The sequence below is a fragment of the Kwoniella newhampshirensis genome, chromosome 7 (assembly GCF_039105145.1).
Source record: "Kwoniella newhampshirensis strain CBS 13917 chromosome 7, whole genome shotgun sequence".
NCBI classification, from domain to species: Eukaryota; Fungi; Basidiomycota; class Tremellomycetes; order Tremellales; family Cryptococcaceae; genus Kwoniella; species Kwoniella newhampshirensis.
In genome coordinates, this window is record NC_089961.1 from 127,210 (window position 1) to 149,034 (window position 21,825).

A 21,825-nucleotide genomic window follows, 5' to 3' on the forward strand; every position below is an offset into this window, starting at 1 on the left:
CACTATTCACCCTCCTCCCTAGCTAACCTTGTCTCTTTGCACGAGTCTGTCTTGAAGCTTCAACGATCAGCAACAGCGACATGATGACTCATCACGATCGGTCTCTAGAAGATGAAGTCTTCCTTGAGCTGCTCAACACAGCTGCTCACCCGAACGCGGCAGACGCAATCCCCTCTGTCGATCTTGCGTCCTCGTTGGGTCTGGCAGAACCGATGACCAAAGAAAAGGCTCTAGAAGCATTAGAGAAGGAGTTACTCGCACCGGTCAAGAGTTTCGATAAGTCTGACTTATGGAGATGGCAAATGTATGTGTTGTTCTCGTATACCACATTCTCTTCACCGATCATTACCAGATCACCAAGTACAAAGTCCGAACTCGATCGCGAGGCGAGAGTCGCTGATCAAGTATCTTTCACAGACAACCGAAAGTTGAATTACCACTACCGCCTCTGACACTCTCACCTCTCCATCAGACACACACGGTCACCCCCGCGTTCCGAGGCATCGACGGCACCTTCACACATTGGCGGGAAGCCCTAGCTCCCAAACCTCCTGCTCATCCGAACCTCTCTTCCTCCACGACTCGAGCTCCGGGATCACTGCAAAACTTCGTGAGAGGAAAAGGATCTTATGCTCCCTTTACGCCTGGAGGACTCGATACTGCTGCCAAGGCGGAAGATGCAGAGGAAGAAGAGGAAGCTGAAGACGATGAAGAAATCGGTTGGAAGACCCGTGCTCCTGGGCTCAAACGAGGCGTCAAGCTCGAAGGAGGTGAGTCCATTCATTGCCTGCCTAGTAACACAATACGACACTACTGAAGGGCTTTTGCGATATCAGCGGACGAATTCCTTGCGGAGATGCTGGGTCAACAATCTATCACAGCTAAGGCCAAACGAAGAAGGCGAGATGCCGAATTCTCCCCTCAGCTAGCAGTCTCCAGGCTCGGTGACGAGGACGTGGAAGCTGAAGCAAGCAGAGAGAATGGCGAAGCCGGGTCTTCTGGAAAGAACGTGGACGATCTTCTGCCCATCGGGGTGAGTTGCACTTACATGACTTGTATGCACTGGTGGACAGGTCCTGACAGTGCTGTTTCAGCGACTGCCTGCCCCACCTCCTTCAAGACGGCAATTCAAGGCTACGTCCAAGAAAGAGTGGGCGCATGTCGTGGACGTCAATCAAAAGCTTGTCAACGTGAGTGCACCCTTCCACAACCTATCATAAGCTGACTGTAGCTGTAGTTCTCTGAGCTTGTGCCTGACATGGCCAGGACAGTGAGTTCCACGCATGCGAAGGCAGACTTATGCTGTCACTGACAGTGATAACAGTATCCTTTCGAGCTCGACAATTTCCAGAAAGAAGCTGTGTACAGATTAGAGATGGGAGATAGCGTTTTTGTGGCAGCACACACCTCGGCGGGAAAGACGGTAGTCGCAGAATATGCGATAGCTCTGGCAGCAAAACACATGACCAGGCGAGTAACGCTTGATCGCTGAAGGTGTACCGAGCTTACCGTTTCTCCAGGGCAATCTACACTTCCCCGATCAAAGCTCTGTCGAATCAAAAGTTCAGAGATTTCAAGACTTCTTTCGACCCTTCTACCGTTGGTATCTTGACTGGAGATGTTCAAATCAACGCGGAAGGTAGTTGTTTGATCGTACGTCACATACCCCTGAAGTGCGTCACGCAGCAGCTGACTGTGTGATTCAGATGACCACGGAGATTTTAAGAAGTATGTTGTACAAGGGCGCCGATCTGATTCGAGATGTCGAGTTTGTTATTTTCGACGAGGTGCATTATGTCAACGACGCCGAGGTCAGTTTCTCCTCTCTGTGTTGCCACTGTGAAGAGACCCAACTGACGAACGAGTTTGTAGCGAGGGGTCGTATGGGAAGAAGTCATCATCATGCTTCCGGAACACGTCAATATCATCCTGCTTTCTGCAACGGTTCCTAATACGAAAGAATTTGCTGATTGGGTCGGGTAAGTGGAAGGGATACCTTCTTTATTTCTTCAGTCGAAAGCTGACAAGGACTGGTAGACGGACCAAAAAGAAGGATATCTACGTCATTTCAACACCCATGCGACCAGTCCCTCTGGAACATTTCCTATGGGCGGGACGAGAGCTTCACAAGATCGTCGACTCCAAGTCGCACTTCATCGGCGAGGGTTACAAGTCTGCACAGGACGCAACACGTCGGAAACAGGAGAAGGAGAGAGAGGCGGCTGGATTACCTCCGTTGGTCCGAACCGGAGGCCGTGGTGGTGCTCCAGTGAAAGCAAAAGATCTTCCGACGGGGAAGAATGCACCTTTCACAAAACCTGGTGCCGGACGGACTCATGCCAATCGAGCAGGAGGGAACGGTGCTCCATCTCCTGCGCCAGTCGCAGCCCGAGGAGGCGGTGGCCGTGGAGGACGAGGCGGCGGGTTCGGAGGTGGTAGGGGGGGATTCGGCGGGAGACCAAGTTTCCAATTGGATCAGAATGTCTGGAATCATCTCATCAACTATCTGAAGAAAAACTCGCTTTTACCTGTTGTCAACTTTGTTTTCAGTAAAAAACGGTGTGAAGAATACGCGCAGACTTTGGGCAGCATGGACCTCTGCGATGCCAAGGAGAAGAGTGAAGTGCACATCACTTGGGAACGTGCTTTGACGAGACTCAAGGGTGAGCTACATGGCACTCCTTCACCACTCGCAGACTCATTGACATGTGTTGCAGGCTCGGACAAGACCTTGCCTCAGATCTTGAGAATGCGAGATCTTTTGAGTAGAGGAATTGGAGTGCATCATGGAGGTCTCCTTCCTTTAGTCAAAGGTGAGTGGAACGTGTTGTTCACATCAGAAAGGTACTGATCGATCTTACAGAGGTGGTAGAGATATTGTTCTCCAGAGGACTGGTCAAGGTACTTTTCGCGACCGAGACCTTTGCCATGGTAGGTGTTTTTTCTATCGCCCTGGTTTCCTGCTGAGTATAATGCACCTAGGGTGTCAACATGCCCGCGAAATGTGTCGTCTTCTCCGGTATTCGTAAACACGATGGGACATCATTCCGAAATCTCCTCCCAGGCGAGTATACTCAAATGGCAGGACGAGCTGGTCGTAGAGGTCTTGATACCACGGGTACCGTTATCATTCTCAGTGGCGAGGAGCTACCTTCCCAAATCGAATTAACCGAAATGATGTTGGGTACCCCTAATCGACTTTCGTCGCAATTCAGATTGACCTACAACATGATTTTAAACTTACTTCGTGTTGAGGCATTGAGGGTAGAGGAGATGATCAAGCGAAGTTTCTCCGAGAATGCCACACAGAAAATGGCTCCAGAACAGCAACGGCAGATTGCTCATGTGAGTAATTCCTGCTCGTGAGGACCACCATCAGCTGACGGTGTCTTATGCCGTCTCAGACCGAGAAAGTCCTTGCTCGCCTGCCGAAAGTTGCTTGTGACATCTGTAATACCGACATTGATGCTTTCTATGACCTTTCAATGGAAGCTGTTCGTGTCAATACCAGTCTGATCAAACGTGCTGCTTGGGCACCACAAGCAAGCAAGATCTACGTCCCAGGCCGTGTCGTGATCCTCCGAAATGGGGTGAGATTTCATGTTTTCGCTACGCATCCATCATAGCTAATGGAGACCATTTCAGCATTATTCAGGAAATCTCGCTGTGGTGTTGCGTAGCGCTCCCAATCTTGTCGTAGACGGGGGCAAATCTGATGCCAAAGCTTGGAGAGTGCTGGCCTTAGTCACTCCCGGGCAAAAGTCGAAGAAAGAGGGTGAGTGTAATCTCAAATCCGCGTCGTCCACATGTTGAACCATGACGTAGACGTCAAGCTTGCCGACGTTCCGCCACGATGGCCACCAGTCCTCCCCAAGGGGTCTTTCCCGAACCCCACTTGGGAATTAGCGACAGTCGACACAAACAGCGTATCCTTTGTCGTAAACCGTATCTTGAAGGTGATTAGCTGCTCGTGAAGCGAGGCAGACGACATCGTATTGATCATTGATGTAGGCCGACCATACGGGCATAGTCGACAAGAAGGCCAAAGAGTCCATCGAGAAAACGTTGCATGATTTGGCGGTTTTGCACGAAGAATTGTCGACACTGTCGGAGCTTCCTGAGGTGGACTGGTCGCGACTCCGAGCTATCGATTTCCAGGAATCGATCAGACAAAGAGCTTTACTCGTCGATCGACTTGCAAAGCTTGGCTGTCAGCTTTGCGCGGACTTTTCCGACCACGTCAGATTTACACTCCCGGAATCCAAAGTCATCTGCTGACGATCTTAGCATTCACAGTACGCTACACTCCACGAGATCAAGCAGGTCGAAGCGAGTCTCACCCAATTGAAACTGGCCCTTTCCGACCAGAATCTCGAGTTGCTCCCCGACTACGAGTCGAGAGTTGAAGTGCTCAAGCGACTTTCGTTCATCGACGAGAATTCTACCGTGCTTCTAAAAGGTAGAGTGGCATGTGAGATCAACTCTGCACCCGAACTCATCTTGACGGAATTGATCCTTGAGAACATCTTGGCGGACTACACCCCTCAAGAGGTTGTGGCGTTGTTGTCCATCTTCGTCTTCGTTGAGAAAACAGACTCGCAACCCACCATCCAACCGAAATTACAGCAAGGATTGGACGTGATCTACAGGATCGCAGATGGAGTCGAAAGAGAACAGGACAGATGCTCGGTAGGATATGACGAGTTCCTGACGAAATACAAGCCTGGTTTGGTTGAAGTCGTCTACGAATGGGCGGGAGGGATGGTGAGAAAAATAGCGGTCATCATGGCACGGTCTTGACTAACGCAACTATAATGATTGTAGCCATTCAATGAGATCACAGATCTGACAGATGTGCCCGAAGGTACTATCGTCCGTGTCATCACGAGGCTGGACGAGACCTGTCGAGAAGTCCGGGACGCAGCGAGAGTGATTGGAGACGCCGATCTGTTCCAGAAAATGGAAGAGGCTCAAGCATTGATCAAGAGAGATAGTGAGTAGCAAGACATTGAGAATATCGAATGTAACACTGACGTATCTGGTACCGCCCTCTTGCAGTCGTTTTTGCCGCCAGTTTGGTAAGCTCACGAGCGATGTATGCTATGTATAAGGCTAACTTTGCCTTATCACAGTATCTATAATCCAGCATAGCAAGACAACAATCACAGAATTTCCCCGCTTCAAGTACCCTTTCGTTTCCATAGCAAGGCAATCAAGTCTAGGACGAGCATCCATACCACACGGTTGCGCCCAATGCATTTTGTCATTTTTCAGAATCTCAACCAGTTCTCTGTCGATCGCTTGGACAAGCCCAACTCCATCTTTCTACACCCTTCTGCTCAAAAATTTTCCTGATTTGTGCTTCCTGGGCCTTCTTCTTGTCGTTGTCATCTTCGGATAATGGATCGTTCGCCTCACTCCACCTTTGTAGGTTGCTGTGAACCTGATCCAGATCCGTACAACCGACCACGATCGGGACTCTCTTTCCATCCTCCTGGAACAGTGGTCTATATCCGAATCTCAACGCAACATCCACCAGACTCGTACCCTTCTCTTCGCACAGAGTCGAAGCTTGTCTTGTGGCCTGCCATAGTTCTGGATACGCTCTTCCTGGATGCCATTCTGGTCCTCCACCCTTGGTCAAAATCCCCATAGCTAAGGGAGCGGCACTGACTACCTGACCGACTTTGGCATGTTGAGTGAAGGCGGACAGATAGCCTGCAGAGAGAGAATCGTTCTGGATCGTTTGATGAGCGAATGTCTGAACGACGTCCAACGGTTTACCTGTGATGTGCAGGACGAGGAGGGATAAGCGTAAGAGGATGGGTAAGGGATAACCGGCGATACCACAGAGGAGGATCTTGTTTTCGTCCTGCAGTGAACGGAGGGTCGTGATTCCTTCTAGGACGGATGACTCTTCCGGTGTAGGAGTGAGAGGTTGGGAGAGGATGGAAGGGATGGAAAGGACGGGATTGCCAGAGAACGATGGCGGAGGAAGGATATATTCGACATCGTGAAGATCTGACAGATGTCGTCAACATACTTTGCACCCAAAGAGGCGGAACCAGTATAGCCCAGTCACTGTCGCCACCGAAGAGGAGACGAGAAACGCAATTTTGCTCTTAACTCACAAACAATATCCAAGTAATCCGTCTTGAGTCTCTTCAAGCTCCTGTCCACACTGGCTCTCACCGCGTCCGCAGCATACGTGTGATCGCGAGAACTAGGACCGTATTTCCCGACTTTGGTGATCAAGGTGTATTCGTGTCGTTGGTATTTGAGCGCAGAAAGGGCATTACCGAGCACGATCTCCGAGGGGTGGTACCATGGTGCTGAGACACGAGAAGTTGTCAGATCTCTGGTCAGCGGCAGGTCCTTTTACCATTGCGAATGATCATGTGTAACTCCGGTTACAAGACACAGGAGGCAGTACATCTCTCAACTCCACAAGAGGGCTGTCGAGGGTGACGACTTCGAAGTATGATAGCGTGCGAGGAAATTTTGACTTGACTTGACTCGACCTGGCCTGGCCTGACCAGCCCACACTCACAAGTATCGAACGCATTCATACCACATCTCATAGCTAAGCGGACCACTCTCAGAGGCATCGAAGATCTGACATTTTCGTTATCTGCATAAATACCGTATCCGAATGTCGATGCGCCGAAGACGAGAGGTGGGAAGACGACTCGTCTTTCGCCAGGAGATCGGACTGTCTAGAGATACATCCAGACCGATCAGCAAGATCGTTCCATCATTACTGAATGGATGAGTGGGGAAAAGTAGGAGATCTCCACCAATGGTTCGGAAGTCGAAGCTGACGAGACGATGGTCCAGGGAGGTGGATCCAAGTATGGAGAAATGAGACGCGAGCAGTGTACTCACTGTGGGTAAGATCTCCTCCTTGCCTCGTGGCTTATCGATCTCCTCATCCGGTACTGTAGATAGCACAAAAGGCGGGATATCCGGTTCAGGCTGAGAAGGGTGATACGGAGATAAGTAGGTCGAGCTCGACATGGTGGAAGCGGATGAAGAATAGGAGAGATGGTCGGCGCCTTTCGGCAGAAAGCGCGGGAGGCTTCTGAGGACCGACAGGTTGGAGTGGAAGGAGGGGATAGTTCGCGAGTGAGGCAGAGACTCGGAGTGAGCGTGAGGGAGAGCTAGATCGATGTGCTTGGACAGACAAGATTTGGGAAGCCGCAACTAATCGTGACCGGCGATCTTCCCGGTCGTTTGTTCCCGGGACCCGCTAATGCGAACGAGTGTTCAGGGTTCTGGTCTGATAAGGGTCCGATCAGACTGAGAAGTGATTTCTATCGGGTATTAGTAATTCAGTCTGTAATCAGATCAGATCAGATCAGATCAGATCAGATCAGATCAGATCAGATCAGATACACAGCAACGATTCATGGAAGAGACAGATGCAGCTTGACATGAGATTACAACCTATGATACACACCTCTCCTTCTCATCTCGGCGACAACAAGCTAAGTCGCTAATACCCTCCCCCACCTCTACCAAACGCCGCACCCATAGCTCTCCCTCCCCACCCGACACCCGCACCGACAGCTCTCAACCCGCCTTTGGCTTGTTCCAGATATCCCAGCGTAGCACTAGCAGGCGACGAGGCTCGTTTCACGCTGCCAGGCAGAGACACGTCGGGCGTCGCGGGTATCGGTAAGGCGAGATCTCGGGCTGTTGCGATGGCACTGGTCGTGGATGGAGCGGGAGGTGGCGAGGTCAGTCGAGTCGGATGAAGTGGTGGTGATGAAGGGGCGAACAGTTCAGACGGTGGAGGCGGGGCGATTATCATCTGCGCACAAGGTGGACAAGGAGGTTTAGTATTGGGCTCAAGAAACAGCAAATATGTGACGTTTGCTCACTTGATGAGACAGGTTATTTTGTTCCTACGTACGTTCTTGGATCAATAACTGGAACGACGGCGAACAAGAGGTTGTGGTACAGATTGCGATGATCATGATGGAGGTCGATGTAGGACATGAGGGTGACTCACTGATGACCCGACGAGGGGCGGTACATTCCCCTTCTTCTCCACGCAGAATGTCAACAGCTGCAACAGAGCTGCAGAGAGTGGATTCATAGACGACGATCGATTCGTCCGTGCAAAACTGAGTGTGATGAGATGTTCTTCCCACGGCACGAGTTCCTGTGGACCAACCGCTTGTTAGCTTGCACACTTGGACACACGCAATCCCTTCTGTGGCCGTACAGAGCTGCGTCTGGAACAGACTCGCAAGAGACTCGTTTTGGCCCTATCTTGAGCAGAGGAAGTCGGCACGTACCTCTGTTATAGCAAACCATCCTTTCTTGGGTTTCTTCTGTAGAAAGACCACCGCCAATTCACCCCGCTCAGATCCCGACTCGAGATATTCACGCGCAAACTCTTCGATCTTGGCACTGACTTCCCGTTCGACAGCAGGGTTCGGAGCGCATGCCTGTCAGGTCAAGCGGGAGAGGAAGATACCTTGTCAGTGACTCTAATGGAAAACCATATCACTATCGCAAGGCGAGATCGGTACAAAGCCCTCCTTTGACCTAGATAAACACAGGGATCGATGCACCATCACAGAATCTGGATGACGGGAAGGAAGGACTGTGCCGGAGCGAGGGATCAAGCGAGGACAGAAAGAGCAACCAGGGTCGGTCGGCCAGACATACGATATGTGAGTCTAGCAGTTCCAGCGTCTCGGGCTCTGTCGCGTCCAGCGTCCTGTGGAAGAAGATGGCGTACAGTATCGCTCGCAGTATCGGTCTGACCTGAGATGGATGTATGGTCTATGTAAGGTTTCAGGGCAAGATGTCAGAGCGGTTCTGGATTCAGGTTCGATGGAAAGTCATCATCAATGCGTCGAGTTGAGCAGAGAGAGATGAAAAGACGACCTGGAGAAAGGCAGCGGCAGCAAAGAATGGGAGGAGGACTTACCAGTTCAATGTGATTGACAGCGTCCATCCTCGTCCAGACTCTTTCGAGAGTCGGTCGCTCTGTTTGTTGTACTGATCGGATGCAGACCTGATTCAACGATGTCAGATGTTTGACAAGAAGCACAAACTGGATGCGTCCGGATGGTTGGGCGAATGGAAGACAACAAATGAGCTCCGTATCGACCTCCACATTTCGAGGAGAATCACTCGCTCGATCAGTATTTGCGTGTTTCCGAGGTATTCATCGTTCCAGTACTACTGCTTTGATTTAGATAGAAGGACAAGAGAAGACAACCATGAAGATACCACCAAAGGGACCGACATTGCAACATGTACGTCTCCCCTCTGATACAACAGGTTCAGAACCCGTTCTTTAGATAAGAAGCAACAAAACCTTGCTTCCCTCGTCTCTCTATCATGGCCTTCCTCGCAGCACCTTCGTTATGCGCTCAGACGCGTAGCTCACCTCGCTATCCCTCTCGCTCACAGTTTATACTCCGAGCCGAACTCCTTCAGGCCTATCGAAAAGCTGTCAGAGCGACGCGTCGTAAGTGCACCTTCTCGTCGATATCGTTTCGATCTTAACTTCCTCTAACAAGCAATGGCGATGACTGGCCTGCACTTGAGATGAGCTGATCTTCGTCGGGTCCTGTCTCGTCTCGCCCAGCTTTGCCCGATCCACAGACTCGTCGTGAGACTCTAGATTTCATGAGATCGGATCTGGAGAGAATACGATTCGAATATGACCTCGTGAGTGTGTCACGATCTTGTCCCGAGCTCCTCCCAACTGATTTCAATCGCTGTTCCCCGCTCTAATTCTACCTTATCCTATCCTAATTCACCCAATCCTATCCTATTTGATCCTGTCTTGACCCTGTCTTGATCCTGTCCCATGACTTCCCCCCGTATCATATAGGACAAGATCCAATCCCATCTCTCGCACTTCAACAAGACCATCAAACAAATGACACCATCGTTGAACCTCACGGGTCTGACGATATCGGGCGAAGGAGCCCAACTGATAGGTCAGAGAAGACGGAGCATCAATTTGTTTTGACCTGAAGGGGGAGTGACAAACAAAAACCGAGGGAAAAAAGGAAGGGAATAAAAGCAAGACGGACCGGTCGAACGGTCTTTTGCATCTCTGGTCGACGATGGTGCGCTTCAGTTGTCTTTGGACAAAAGCTTGTTCGCATTTTCGATCAATCAGTCGGACTCGATGGGAAACAAAGAACGACTCGTTACTACTTGTACACTCAAGTCGAGCCTTGGAGTCGGAAGCTCAAATGGCGAGATCAATTACTATCCTAAAATGTCAAACATACCACATCGTACATGATTCGGCACGTCGTACCCAACGCACCACTGTATATACCTTATACAATCCCATACCATGCATGTGTCGTCGATCGTGTATCGTAATGCTACAAAATGGCTACTATACGTGTGCCCATGAGACAGTTCGACACCATTATATATGTATGTGCGTGCGTGTGTGAGAACAGATCAAAACAGACAATCACAGGCACTCAGATAAGAAGAGAGTTGTGTTCGAAGTCAGTCTCGAGGGATGAGGCAGTTGCTCAAGTTCACGTACAGCTCCACCATGGCCCACTCAGTGAGAAGGTCTGGGAGCATGCTGCATGGGCCTACCCGCTTGCCCTTGGCCTGAAACATGCGGTGGCCCTTGAGGCGGAGGGAACTTCAGGAACTGAACATGTCCGTCGTCGCTCGTGAAAATGACTTGCTGTCTCGCGAACCTCGCTGCCATCGGCGCAGGAGGTGGCATGCCATAGCCCATCGGTTGACCAGCTGGTGGTGGCGGTGGACGAACTCTACCTGCCGCTCCTGGTAATGCAGGCAAAGGAGCTTGATTTGGTGGTGGGAAGTATCCGCTACTCTGGGGATAAGAAGGATAACCCGGCTGATAGCCTGGAATACCCACGCCAGGGGTAGGTGGGGTTCGACCGTACGGCGGCCCACCACCCGAAGGTGGGTACATGAGCTGACGATTAGGTGGAGGCGCAGGAGCATTGACCCGTGATGGCGGGGTATCGGCGAAGAGACACTGTATGTTCGATCCGGGGATGATTTGAACCAGATGACCGGTCTCAACGTGATGCACTTCGATGAAGGTAGGTTCGAAGGCGACTACGTAGGGGTACTGAAGGGCTGTCAAAGAGGTGAGACGGTCAGCACCACCTTTCCTTGAGCGCTACACCTATGGCGACATCCGACACTCACCAAAGGCCGTCGGCACGCCCTCCCAGACGATAGCCCACTTGGGTCTGGATCTCCAACCATTCTTATTCACATAAAAGGCGAATTCTAGGAAGAGATCGAGATCAGCAAACATGCAAAAGTCACGCCGAGCCATGCGGTACGGCACATGATGTCGCTCACCATCGTAACACAGCAAGAAGTCCTCCTGGATCCTGTAGATGGCGATCGGCCTGACATTGTCCCTCTTGAGAACGAAGTCGAGCGAAGCATCCGATGGGTCTAGAAGACCTTGCATATCGAGGGTTTCCAGATCCACGATCTCAAAGCCCTTCGTACAGCCGACGCATAATCTGGTCTTGAGAAAGTGCAGGGAGCTTGATTCTGTCGGAATGTAGAATTCCTACATCACATCGAGGACGTCACATCAACGTTGAGTCTTGCGCAAGCATGCGATTCTGCTCACCTTGAACAGTTTGAGAGTGTCATCCCTCCCGTTCAGTCTTTTCATAAAACCTCCCTGATTCTTCTTATTCCTTTGCGCCATATCCACCGGTTCCATCACTTTGATCGTACTGCTCAATGTACTACTCTTCACGATGGCGATGATCGTCTTTCCCAGACAAATTCCGGACTTGATGAATGTCGTATGAGAGCTGATCCGCTTGCCTCTTTTCAGAGCGGCATTCGGGTCATTGGGATCTAGGCACTCCAGGGGGAATGTGGTAACGCAGCGCTCGTGCAGGACGACGAGCAGTTGAAACTCTTCGATAACGTCAACTTGTGTCACGTCAAGGAGGTTGATAACTTTGACTGGTTCGCGAAGCTTTTCATCTCGAAGGTTGGAGAAATATACTCCATCGTCCGCGCCGTAAATCATACGATAACCTTGATCTATATACGGGAATCCTCATCAGCTTTACCCACGCTATTCAAAAGGCTAACGAGGGGCTCACCGTAAGGACTGATGCAGTTGACTTTTCTCAAACCGCCGAATGTCCCTTCCGTGATACTCTCACTGACGAACACACAACTCCTCTCCCTCAATATGTTCTGCTGCTTATCGATGCTCTCCAACCACTTTTTCCGACTAACGTAAGTATCCACCCAAAGCTGCATCGAGTATCCCTTCTTTCCTAGGTGGACGACTGTCAAAGAAAATCCATGCTTGGATTCTGGCTTCGGTGGAACTTGAACGCCAGTCGATGATTTACCGCTCCCAGATTGACGTGGAATGAGTTTGCCTCGACCTACGGAAAGCTTGCCAGAGTTGTAGGAATCGTCCGGAGCAACAAGGACAAGGAGCTCGAGGGGAATTGGCTGCGCAAGGATGATCGTCAATTGAACAGCAATGGTAGCACTGATCGTGTCTACTCACCCGACGATAAACCTTATATTGCTCGTTCTTCTGCACCCATTTCGGCTTGACAAGCAAGAACGCGTGGTCGAACAGGAATCCCAGCAGGTCCGCGATCTCCTCACGATTCCCGCCTCTTCGTTTCAACGGTCCCTTGTGTACGAGCTCTCGACTCTTATCTCTCAGTCGAAGATCCTTGAAGACGAAGAACGACCCATTGTCAGCATATCAGTCGCTCGACTTCTCTGATTTTTCGTCACTCTCAAGTGCATTCGCAAAACTCACAATGGTCTCATTTGGTCTGAAAACCAGTTGCTGTTCGATCTGTGCCAGCTCGAAGATGTTCTCGCTCCTTCCACTCTCAATATTGACTTTGGTCAAAAATCCTCGAATCATCTTGATCGCCTCGGGAAGCGCCTTCTTATCAGGATGGTCGTCCGGCGTGTATTTCAACACCGCTTCGAGCAGTAGAGGATATCGTCCTAATCGTGTGGTCGGTTTCGTAAGATAACCATTCAATTCCAGTTTTCTAGATTCTGGCTTTCTCTCCGTTTCATCTACGAATTTCTGAAACGCTGGATTGGCGCCCTTTTCTTTTTCGAATTCGTATTTTCCGAACAGCTGATGGGCACCATATGTCACGAATGGTTCGAACAATGGAACTCGCTCGAGGAAAAGATCACCGATAGCGCTGACTACCGGTTCTTTTTTCTGACGCTTAGTAAGTCGTTCCGCTAATGGATGATTTACGTTAAGGACATCGTGTACGTTCCAGAAGACTTGGCGCACGAAGTCTTCTCGACGGGTCACAGCGACAATGTCTTGCGTTCGCAGAGGCTTGACCCATGACTGGACGGAAGACAAGGGACAAGTCAGCGCGGCCTGGTGCGATATCGACGTCGCACTCACGTCTCGCAAATACTCCAGATCTCTGACGAAATCGCGCTCCGTGTAGATAACTTCGTTGATAGCTTCTTGTCTCTTTTTCTCCTGATCATCTACGCTGTCCAGAATTTCTTGCGACACGGAATGTATCCATAACGTTCCGGTTTCCTGAGGGAGAGGTCGTAAGCTCCTTGTTTCCTCCTCAGTAACAGTTTCGCTTTAACTCACCTTGACATCCAACATACTTTCGTTGCTCAACTTCCTTGTTAGACCAGGTTCAGGTTTCATGTTCAGTCGCTTCATCTGCTCTAGCCTTCTTGGGCAGTTGATCGAGTAACATAAGGAGTCTCTTGAGCAAGTTGGCGAATAACAATCTGTCAGAAGCGTAAAGACTCCCACTGGCAAGTCGTCTTCCGACTCCGCACTTGCATCGACGGAACCAGAAGCCACGTTCGTCGCGGCGGGACCATCCCACTGAGCTTTGTGGCTCATGTGCGGTGATGTCAGATTGGTCGTTGAGGTTGCAGGAGTCGGATTGGTTGAAGAAGGTGAGAATGACAGATGACTGTCTGACGTTTGCAATGAGCCTGAATCTGACACATAAGTCTGGGCCGTAGGCCGGATTGGTGCCGCTCGGTAGTTATTACTGCTGACCGAAGAAGTTCGTCCCAGACCCGCATGTTCGAACATCGGACTATCCGCTGCTCCATCTGCTGCGCCAACGAATGGAGTGGCAAGTCTCTCCTTGAACTGATATATCTCGTGCGGGTTGTCCCGCAGCCGGTGGTCATAGGTCACGTCGTGGAAGAATTTTTGCGCATCAAGCGCTCGACCAAGCAAAAGGGCTAGATTACGGTCCGGGGTTTTGATGATGTCTGCGATTATTCCGACCGCCGTGCGGCCATCGAACGCGTCTTTGTACGTGATCCCGTCCTTGATCAATTCAGACAGAGTGAGCAAGTGTTTGAACGCCTCCGCAACTTTTGAGAGGAGAGCTGGGTAGACATGCGGCATCGATTGCAGGATTGCCGCACGGGCACTTGATGAACTTCGATTCAGTGTTCCGGACAGTGATCGTTGAGATGTTAGAGGGGTGGGAAATGTGTAGGAGGTAGGGGGTGCGCCAGATCTCCGTTGAGTTCCGTGTCCCACGGAGCCTGAACGGATGGCATGGATCACTTCTTTGCGTGATGTCGAAGAGCCTGAAAACGAAGTCGCACGCGCGTCAAAGGCATTCGTCGAAGGAGCTGCTCCAGGAGGAAGAGGTGTTTCAATGATTGAGCTGAAGAGAGGGGCTGATGCCGTCGAGTCTACCGATTTCCGCCCTGACAGTCTCCGCTGTGCGTGGAATGCAAAGCCCCCGTCAGAACCCGTTGGTGTAGTAGGTGTCCCGTAAGAGTCCTGGCCTCCTCCAGATTGCGCCGGGGAGGCATCTATTTGTGACAAAGGCCTTCACGATTATAAGTCCCAAATCAGCTACATTTGACCCTGGAGCTCACTGACACGTGCGAATGAACAATCTGCATTTACTCACGCCATGTAGTTGCTTCGAGCTGTTGTTGTGTATCCGCTACTCGCAACGGACGAGTCCGAGGCCATTCTTCGATGCATGGACGGTGCGATTGTACTTGACACAGAGCCGAATCGATTGTCTAAGCTGGACGGATTATGTGTTGGCTGGGGAGCCGTATTTGCTGTACGACGCATGCGTTAGTCTACCGGCCTTGATTCGCCACCACCAGCAACAGGAGGAACGGCCACCGCACTCACCAGGACTATCTCTCGATTGTGACCAACCGCTATCCAAACTCGTACTGCTCATTTCGCCTCTCCCTTGTATGTCCGGCAAATCTTCCAAGAGTCCCTTTACAGGTGAGGTCTCGAAGGACAGTTTGCCCATCGATCCAATATAGTCCGGTGTAGAAGCTCCGAAACGATTCTGCTCTTCTATAGTCGAAACGGCGAGGCCCTGAGGAGGAGGGGATCGAGAAGTTGGCTTGTGAAAGGATGTTACAGATCCAGAAGCAGGAAGTCTGGATTCAGATGAGGCTGTTGAGGCAAAAGATGTGACGGAAGCCGACGGGTCAGGCATAGGGACAGGTGGAGCAGGAGACGCCGCTGCTCTGTGAGGGAAGACAATTGAGGCAGGGGACGATGAGCCATTGCCGTATGCTTGTGAGGCTTGATAAGCTTGTGCAGCTGTCAGACTCGATGCGGGCTGAGCGCGGGGAGCTGGGTTGGGACCACTTGGGACTCTGTTGGGATGTGGTGCAGGATAGGGGTTGCTAGGTAGACGAGCGGTTCGAGGTGGCGGTGGAGAGACGGAGTCAGGGTTAGGGGAGTAGAAGGAAGCTGACGAGGTTGCAGAATATGTTGATGGCGCCAGGGATGCCCGACGATCTGGGCGAGCTTCCAGCTGTGATGGCGTGAATGATCAGTCAGACATCCCAGAAGATGTTGAAAGTCGTATATGAGCGGAACGTACCTGGGCACCATAGATGCTACCTCCAGTATATCCACCGCTAACCGACCGTCCATATCCACCGTTCACACTGTCGTAACCCCTCCCATATCCCAAAGCATCCGTTTGACTCGACTGCTGTGATTGTACTGCAGGTGATTGGTAGACATGTTGCCGTGGATATTGTTGTGAAGCTTGTCTAGGTGGAGGAGGCTGATAGCCTGTTCCGGGAGGATACGATGGTTGCGCGGGATTGACGTACTTGTTTCCAGCGGTTTGTTGAGACGTATGAGCGGGAGCTGGATACGCGTAACCTACACCATTAGCCGATGAAGGAAGTGGGGCATGTGAATGTGAAGATGATGATGAAGAAGAAGAAGAAGAAGGTGGTGGTAGTGCATGTCCAGAGCCCGGAGCCGGTCGTTCTCCCGGATTTGGACCCAAGTGATGTCCTCCTGCTGGCCGACCAAAGATGTTCTCAAAGACCTCGTTTCTGACATTAGCAGTAGGACGAGCAGAAGATGATGACTGTTGAGATGGACGCGAACGGGGACCGGAAGGGGGCATTTCGAAAGAGTCGTTCGTGTCCAAGCGGAGAGCAAACGGAGCGAGAGGTGAAATAAACACCGCGATACACTACGTCTTGATTCAGATCTTTGTAGGATGGTCGAGTATATAGTGATTGGGCGTGGATCAGAAAGTCATCGAGCTGTGATTATATATGTATGCTCGTCTGAGCGAGTGAGCCCTTGCCCTTGGGTCGGAAGTGTGTGAGTGGTTGAGCTGCTACCGAAAGAGACAAGAGACAAGCTGAAAGAGATTGATCAAATCGCGTTTACTGCGAGGGAGAGAGAGAGTTGATGCTTGTTGTTCAGGGTGTCTCGTACCCTTGCTGGCCCCCGCCCATCTACCATTTTTGTGGCGTTTCGTGATATTCCACAGTTTCGTACTAACACCCTCGCGATGGATATATACATGATCATCCCTGCGGGCGAGTCGAGCCTGACCGATGTTTGAGCGAGTAGAGTCAGTCGCAGCTCGGACTTGGTGGATGGCAAAGCATCCAGTGCATCAGTCATGGCAAAAGGCTACAACGAGGCTGCTCCCTTCGACAATGGTCCGGGGGCCGATTCCGTTCAGAGCAGTCTGGGCGTGTGCTGGCTTCAATCACGCTCAATGCGATTGACTTCATTAGGGCTCAGCTAAACAAGATACCAGAAGGCTGTAGCTAGGGCCATTGAAGAGGCATCTGTCGACGCCATATGGATGTACTCATGACAGAAGAGGACAAAACAGCGTAATACGGTGAAGGGTTTTCGGACCACATACTGTACCTCCACCAAAGCGTTGTTGTCCAAACGCGGGATCAAATCCTGGCGAGAGATGCTGGTGAGAGACGGTCAGTCACGCCCAGGACCAAGTTTGGTATGATTGTGTGCTCTCGCTCTCTTTCACTCATTCCCACTGGTCAAGCATTCCGACACTGTATCATACTGATGTCTTGCCATGAGGGTGAGTGACTGTGCCCTGCCGCACTCTGGTCATCATTGCTTGCTGAGATCTCGGTCCGTTTAGTACCGTCACTAGATTCACCACTGTAATCATTATAATACATCACGAGAAAGTCTGCCGATTCTTGACTCGACCTATCTCCAGCATTTTACAACCAGATGACTGACAGAACGCCGCACAATTCATACACGATGCCTCGCTCCTTATCTCCCCCTATGCCATCGTATGAACCACCATCGGCAACTTCTGCTTCCTTACGACAAGGACCAGGAAACGGACAGGGATCCGCGAATGCGATGCCTGTGAAGCGGGAATCTTGGAGACCCGGTCAGAGTTCTTCGACTTCTGGTCCGTCACATACACAGTCAGCAGGGACGGCCAGCCATCATGATCTTGGTCCACGGAATGGACCTGTAGATCAAAATCGATCATCCGGTGCAGCGACGACGAGTCAGAATAGCTGGGGAGGAGAAAGGAGGTCAAGATCGCCTGTGTCGAGAAGGGATGGGTCACCGGCATCTTCGAGAGGATACGATAGGGACAAGGATGGTAGACGAGATCGTGACGCGGATCGCGATCGGGATAGCGATGGTAACAGGTATAGAGAGAGGGACAGGGAGAAGGACGGAGACACAAGCCGGGGCAGAAATCGACAGGGCGGCCAAGGTCATGGGCATGGGCATGGGCATGTGCATGTGCAAAGCGGCGGTAAGAAAGGAACCCAGGGACGAGGGGAAGAACGGTCATGGGCTGCTTGGAATCGGAAGATCGACGATACGGTCCGTCACGACGATCAAGATCATCAACGGTGGGACCACGACCGTAGGAGAAGTAGAGATCGTGGAAACAGAAGCGGCGGCGGACGAAGACAGTCACCAGCCAGGAAGGGGAAGGATAAAACAGAAGATGACGGTCGAAGCTGGGCGGCTTGGAAGGCAAAAATCGACGACACCAGAGACAAGGATCGCAGAGACGAGGACTGGAGAAGAGTTGATGATCGAAAGAGAGGTGGGGTCGCCAGTAGCAGGAAGAGTGATACCTATCGGCCAGGTGGGGCATCTTCAAACAAAGAGCAAAGGGACGACGAGAAGGATGATGAAGTGGCGGCTCCCCGGTCTCCGGTCAGCAGCGTGAGAGCGAGACGGCAAAGTCCCGATTACGGGCTGGGTGGTGGAGGACGAAGAAGAAGAGAGAGCCCAGACTATGGCATTGGCGGTGCAAGCCGAGACCATATATCGTAAGTCTCCTTGCCACCATGCTGCTCTCCAGTCGCTAGCTGCATAATATTATGACTTAACAATGAGCGATCTCACAGTCAACGGCAAGGCTCTCCTGTATCGAACGACCGCAAACGGGCTCCTTCTTCGCCTCGTGGACCAGACCCCAAGCGAACCCGTGATCACTCCCCGATTGAGATCCGTCGCTCTCCCTCTCCTGCTGCAGAGCGGCGGGCCTCCACCTCCAGTCATTCGGAGCAGACCCAAAATCAATGGGGGAGGCGAGATCCGCCTTCTTCACCACCTCGAGAGCGTCCACGAAGTCCCGTATCTCCTCCTCGTATACGCGCTGTATCTCCGCAATATCCCAACACCGGTCGAAGACAGGGTCTCCCTCCTCAAGCTGAGATCTTCATGTCTGGACCTGCGAATGGATGGAGAAATGATCGCCCTCCAATGCCACCGCAACAACGCCCGCCGTCACAATCATCATGGAGAACCGATCAGCCTGTACAAACAGGTCAACGAAATGGCAACCATTATCCTGACCCACCCCAGGCGCCATATGGCTACCATGCCGATACACCCAATGCAGGTCGCTCGGCTACCAACGGACATGGCCATGGCCCAACGGGCCCTCCACCGATGGTATATGATGTACGACCTCCCATACGTCCATCTCAGTCCCAACCTGTTCCCTTCTCCCAAACGATGTCCACGTCATTGACGCCCCTCCCACCATCGCAGACTACTCATGGTACGCCTCAAATACAAATGCCCGTCAATGGCAGCCTAGGACCAATAAAAATCGCCTTCAGAGATGTTAGTCCCAAGAAGGGCGGTTTCCGGCCCATATCCCCTCAAAAGTCTGCTGTACAGCGTTTGTTCGAAGATCAAGCGTCCCTCTCGCCGGCATCACAGAGTATCACTCCCGTCTCCACCGAAGATCAGCCTCCCGTCGTGTCCCAGTCGGCTCAACATCGTTCGGATGTATATCTTGACCGTATTGCCGCAAGCGAGCAATTGTACTCCCAGCACCTTAGTACGATCGCACCTTACATACAGGCGGCCTTCGACCAATGGTTCGCGCAAGGAACAAATCCCCCCCTTCCGGCTTTCTTGGTTCATTACTTCGGAAGACAGCCGTCGGCAATGGAAGTCAATCAAATAGGAAGCTTGCTGGAATTGAGACGAAAAGTGACGAAAGATCAGGAAGAATTGAGACTTTTACATAGTCAAGCCAGGTCTGTCGGCTTGCAGGAAGCACAGGATCGCGTGGACGACGCAGATCTTGAAGAGGCAGATAGGCAAGCGGTAAGGCGTAACGATGGCTGGGGACGGGTGGATTTATCCCCATCGAACAAGAGGTCGAGTGTCGAGAAGGGCCGATCGAGATCTCCCACGAAGCTTGGAGGAGGGGCCAACTTCATTCCCATACCATTAGGAGTGACCAGTCGATGGACCCCAAACGTCAAAAAAGAGGTGGATCTACCGCCGGCGACGCACGGATCGCAACCGCGATATTCCGAAATCAATTCCTCCATCACGACTCAGCAAATCGTCAACCCAGCTTCCTCTTTGTCCTCTGCTCCTTCCACTCACAATCTATCCAGTTCCCGACCCGAGATCTCAGAGACCTCCCCCGCCGAAAATTCTGCGCCCGCGCCCTCGCAGCCCTTCAATCCGTCTGGCGAGATGTATGAAAAGATTTCGCATGTCGGCGAAGGCACTTATGGAAAGGTGTATAAAGCGAGGAGCAACGAGAATGGAAAGATGTTCGCTCTGAAGAGGATCAGGATGGAAGGAGAACGAGATGGGTTCCCAGTCACGGCTATGAGGGAGATCAAGCTGCTACAGGCTTTGAGGCACGAGAACGTGGTGAGATTGATGGAGATGGTCGTTTCCACTGGTGAGTACGGCTTTCCTCCGTTCCTTGTCACCCCTCCTTCAGCTCTCGACACCTTGTCCGAATTCGCTCTCTCCGGACGGTGCCCAGTGCGGCGCGATCACTCGATGAGGTCTCCTTGCCAGAAGTGATTGAGCTGACCCTCCAACAGGCTCTGTATATATGGTCCTCGAATACATGGATCACGACCTCACAGGACTTCTAGCCCACCCAACACTACAATTGTCACCAGCGAATATCAAGTCTTTAAACTATCAAATGCTTTCTGGCTTAGCCTACCTTCACGATCGAGGCATCCTACATCGGGATATGAAAGGGTCGAATATTCTGCTCAACTCTTCGGGCGAACTGAAACTCGCCGACTTTGGACTAGCCAGGATGTATTCCAAGAGACATAGGGACGACTACACGAACCGGGTGATCACACTCTGGTATAGAAGTCCAGAGTTGTTGTTGGGTGAAACTGTTTACGGACCAGAGGTGGATATGTGGTCTGCAGGGTGAGTTGAGCGTACCTCGCTTTGTCTGCCTTCACCCGTCTCAGCCCCTTGCTTCAACGCATGTGTTTGTGATCGGCTATCAGAATTCGCCTTGCCGGGTAGCAATCATAGTTCCCGTCGTTCCAATCACAAGCTGATCAGAGATTATACTATCAGCTGTATCATGCTTGAGTTATCCACCTCTAAACCCATCTTCCAAGGGTCTGATGAGATACATCAGCTCGAGGTCATTTACTCGATCATGGGAACCCCGAGAGAAGAGGAATGGCCAGAGGTCAAAGAACTGCCATGGTATGATTTAGTGAAACCGAAGGAGAAGGTCGAATCGAAATTCAGGGGATCTTTTGCGAAGTGAGTGGTCCCGAGTCTACCTGTGCCACGAAACAAGCCCTCGGTACTATGCTGCCAAAGGGTGCCCAGCTTCCGCAAGCTCTCATCAAACCAAGCTTATGTTGTTTGGTGATCCAGACGGCTGTCCCCATCTGCTTTAGACCTCGCTGAGGGATTACTCTTTTTCGACCCAACCAAACGACTCTCGGCCGCTGCTGCGCTGAACACCGAATATTTCACATCCGAGGAGCCAAAGATGGAGAAACCGACCCAGTGAGTGGACCAAAATCAGTCATCCGAATCCCCAGCCATTGGGGCTGTAGCTGACGACGAATGCTTGTCAGACTCGCTGGGATGGGTGAACACCATGAGATGAGCGCGAAGCAGGATCGACATCGAAGGAGAATGGAGGGGAAATGAGGGTTTGAGGGGGATCATCGTGTGATCTTCATGCGTGCCTGTCTATACAAGATCGAGCCATGTCACAATACGCC

At 51.5% G+C, this 21,825-nt stretch overlaps 5 protein-coding genes across 5 annotated transcripts; 2 read left to right on the plus strand and 3 right to left on the minus strand.

Annotated features, from left to right (window-relative positions):
* Positions 1-80: 80 nt before the first annotated feature.
* On the plus strand, positions 81-5,141 carry IAR55_003770 (uncharacterized protein; the record flags this gene model as incomplete). Its single annotated transcript, XM_066946876.1, has 20 exons — positions 81-304; positions 418-770; positions 837-1,033; positions 1,095-1,190; positions 1,238-1,270; positions 1,325-1,470; positions 1,521-1,653; positions 1,707-1,811; positions 1,873-1,979; positions 2,038-2,663; positions 2,718-2,813; positions 2,864-2,931; positions 2,983-3,345; positions 3,405-3,590; positions 3,646-3,775; positions 3,826-3,956; positions 4,012-4,239; positions 4,297-4,764; positions 4,825-4,993; positions 5,059-5,141. The coding sequence occupies 20 exons, from the start codon at positions 81-83 to the stop codon at positions 5,139-5,141; spliced, it is 3,942 nt and encodes a 1,313-aa protein (XP_066802255.1).
* Positions 5,142-5,278: 137 nt separating this feature from the next.
* IAR55_003771 (uncharacterized protein) lies at positions 5,279-7,017 on the minus strand (the record flags this gene model as incomplete). The annotated part of the gene is made up of 4 exons (XM_066946877.1): positions 5,279-6,021; positions 6,132-6,332; positions 6,551-6,716; positions 6,886-7,017. 4 exons carry the CDS (start codon positions 7,015-7,017, stop codon positions 5,279-5,281), a joined length of 1,242 nt encoding a protein of 413 aa, XP_066802256.1.
* A 478-nt stretch (positions 7,018-7,495) lies between these two features.
* IAR55_003772 (uncharacterized protein) lies at positions 7,496-8,971 on the minus strand (the record flags this gene model as incomplete). Its single annotated transcript, XM_066946878.1, has 6 exons — positions 7,496-7,813; positions 7,884-7,907; positions 8,015-8,167; positions 8,304-8,456; positions 8,680-8,796; positions 8,945-8,971. 6 exons carry the CDS (start codon positions 8,969-8,971, stop codon positions 7,496-7,498), a joined length of 792 nt encoding a protein of 263 aa, XP_066802257.1.
* A 1,587-nt stretch (positions 8,972-10,558) lies between these two features.
* On the minus strand, positions 10,559-16,433 carry IAR55_003773 (uncharacterized protein; the record flags this gene model as incomplete). Its single annotated transcript, XM_066946879.1, has 12 exons — positions 10,559-11,115; positions 11,188-11,271; positions 11,347-11,566; positions 11,630-12,057; positions 12,120-12,483; positions 12,542-12,715; positions 12,806-13,369; positions 13,430-13,573; positions 13,634-14,855; positions 14,940-15,099; positions 15,176-15,821; positions 15,891-16,433. 12 exons carry the CDS (start codon positions 16,431-16,433, stop codon positions 10,559-10,561), a joined length of 5,106 nt encoding a protein of 1,701 aa, XP_066802258.1.
* A 1,103-nt stretch (positions 16,434-17,536) lies between these two features.
* On the plus strand, positions 17,537-21,751 carry IAR55_003774 (uncharacterized protein; the record flags this gene model as incomplete). Its single annotated transcript, XM_066946880.1, has 6 exons — positions 17,537-18,615; positions 18,694-20,504; positions 20,653-21,001; positions 21,158-21,352; positions 21,470-21,604; positions 21,676-21,751. 6 exons carry the CDS (start codon positions 17,537-17,539, stop codon positions 21,749-21,751), a joined length of 3,645 nt encoding a protein of 1,214 aa, XP_066802259.1.
* Between the last annotated feature and the right edge of the window lie 74 nt (positions 21,752-21,825).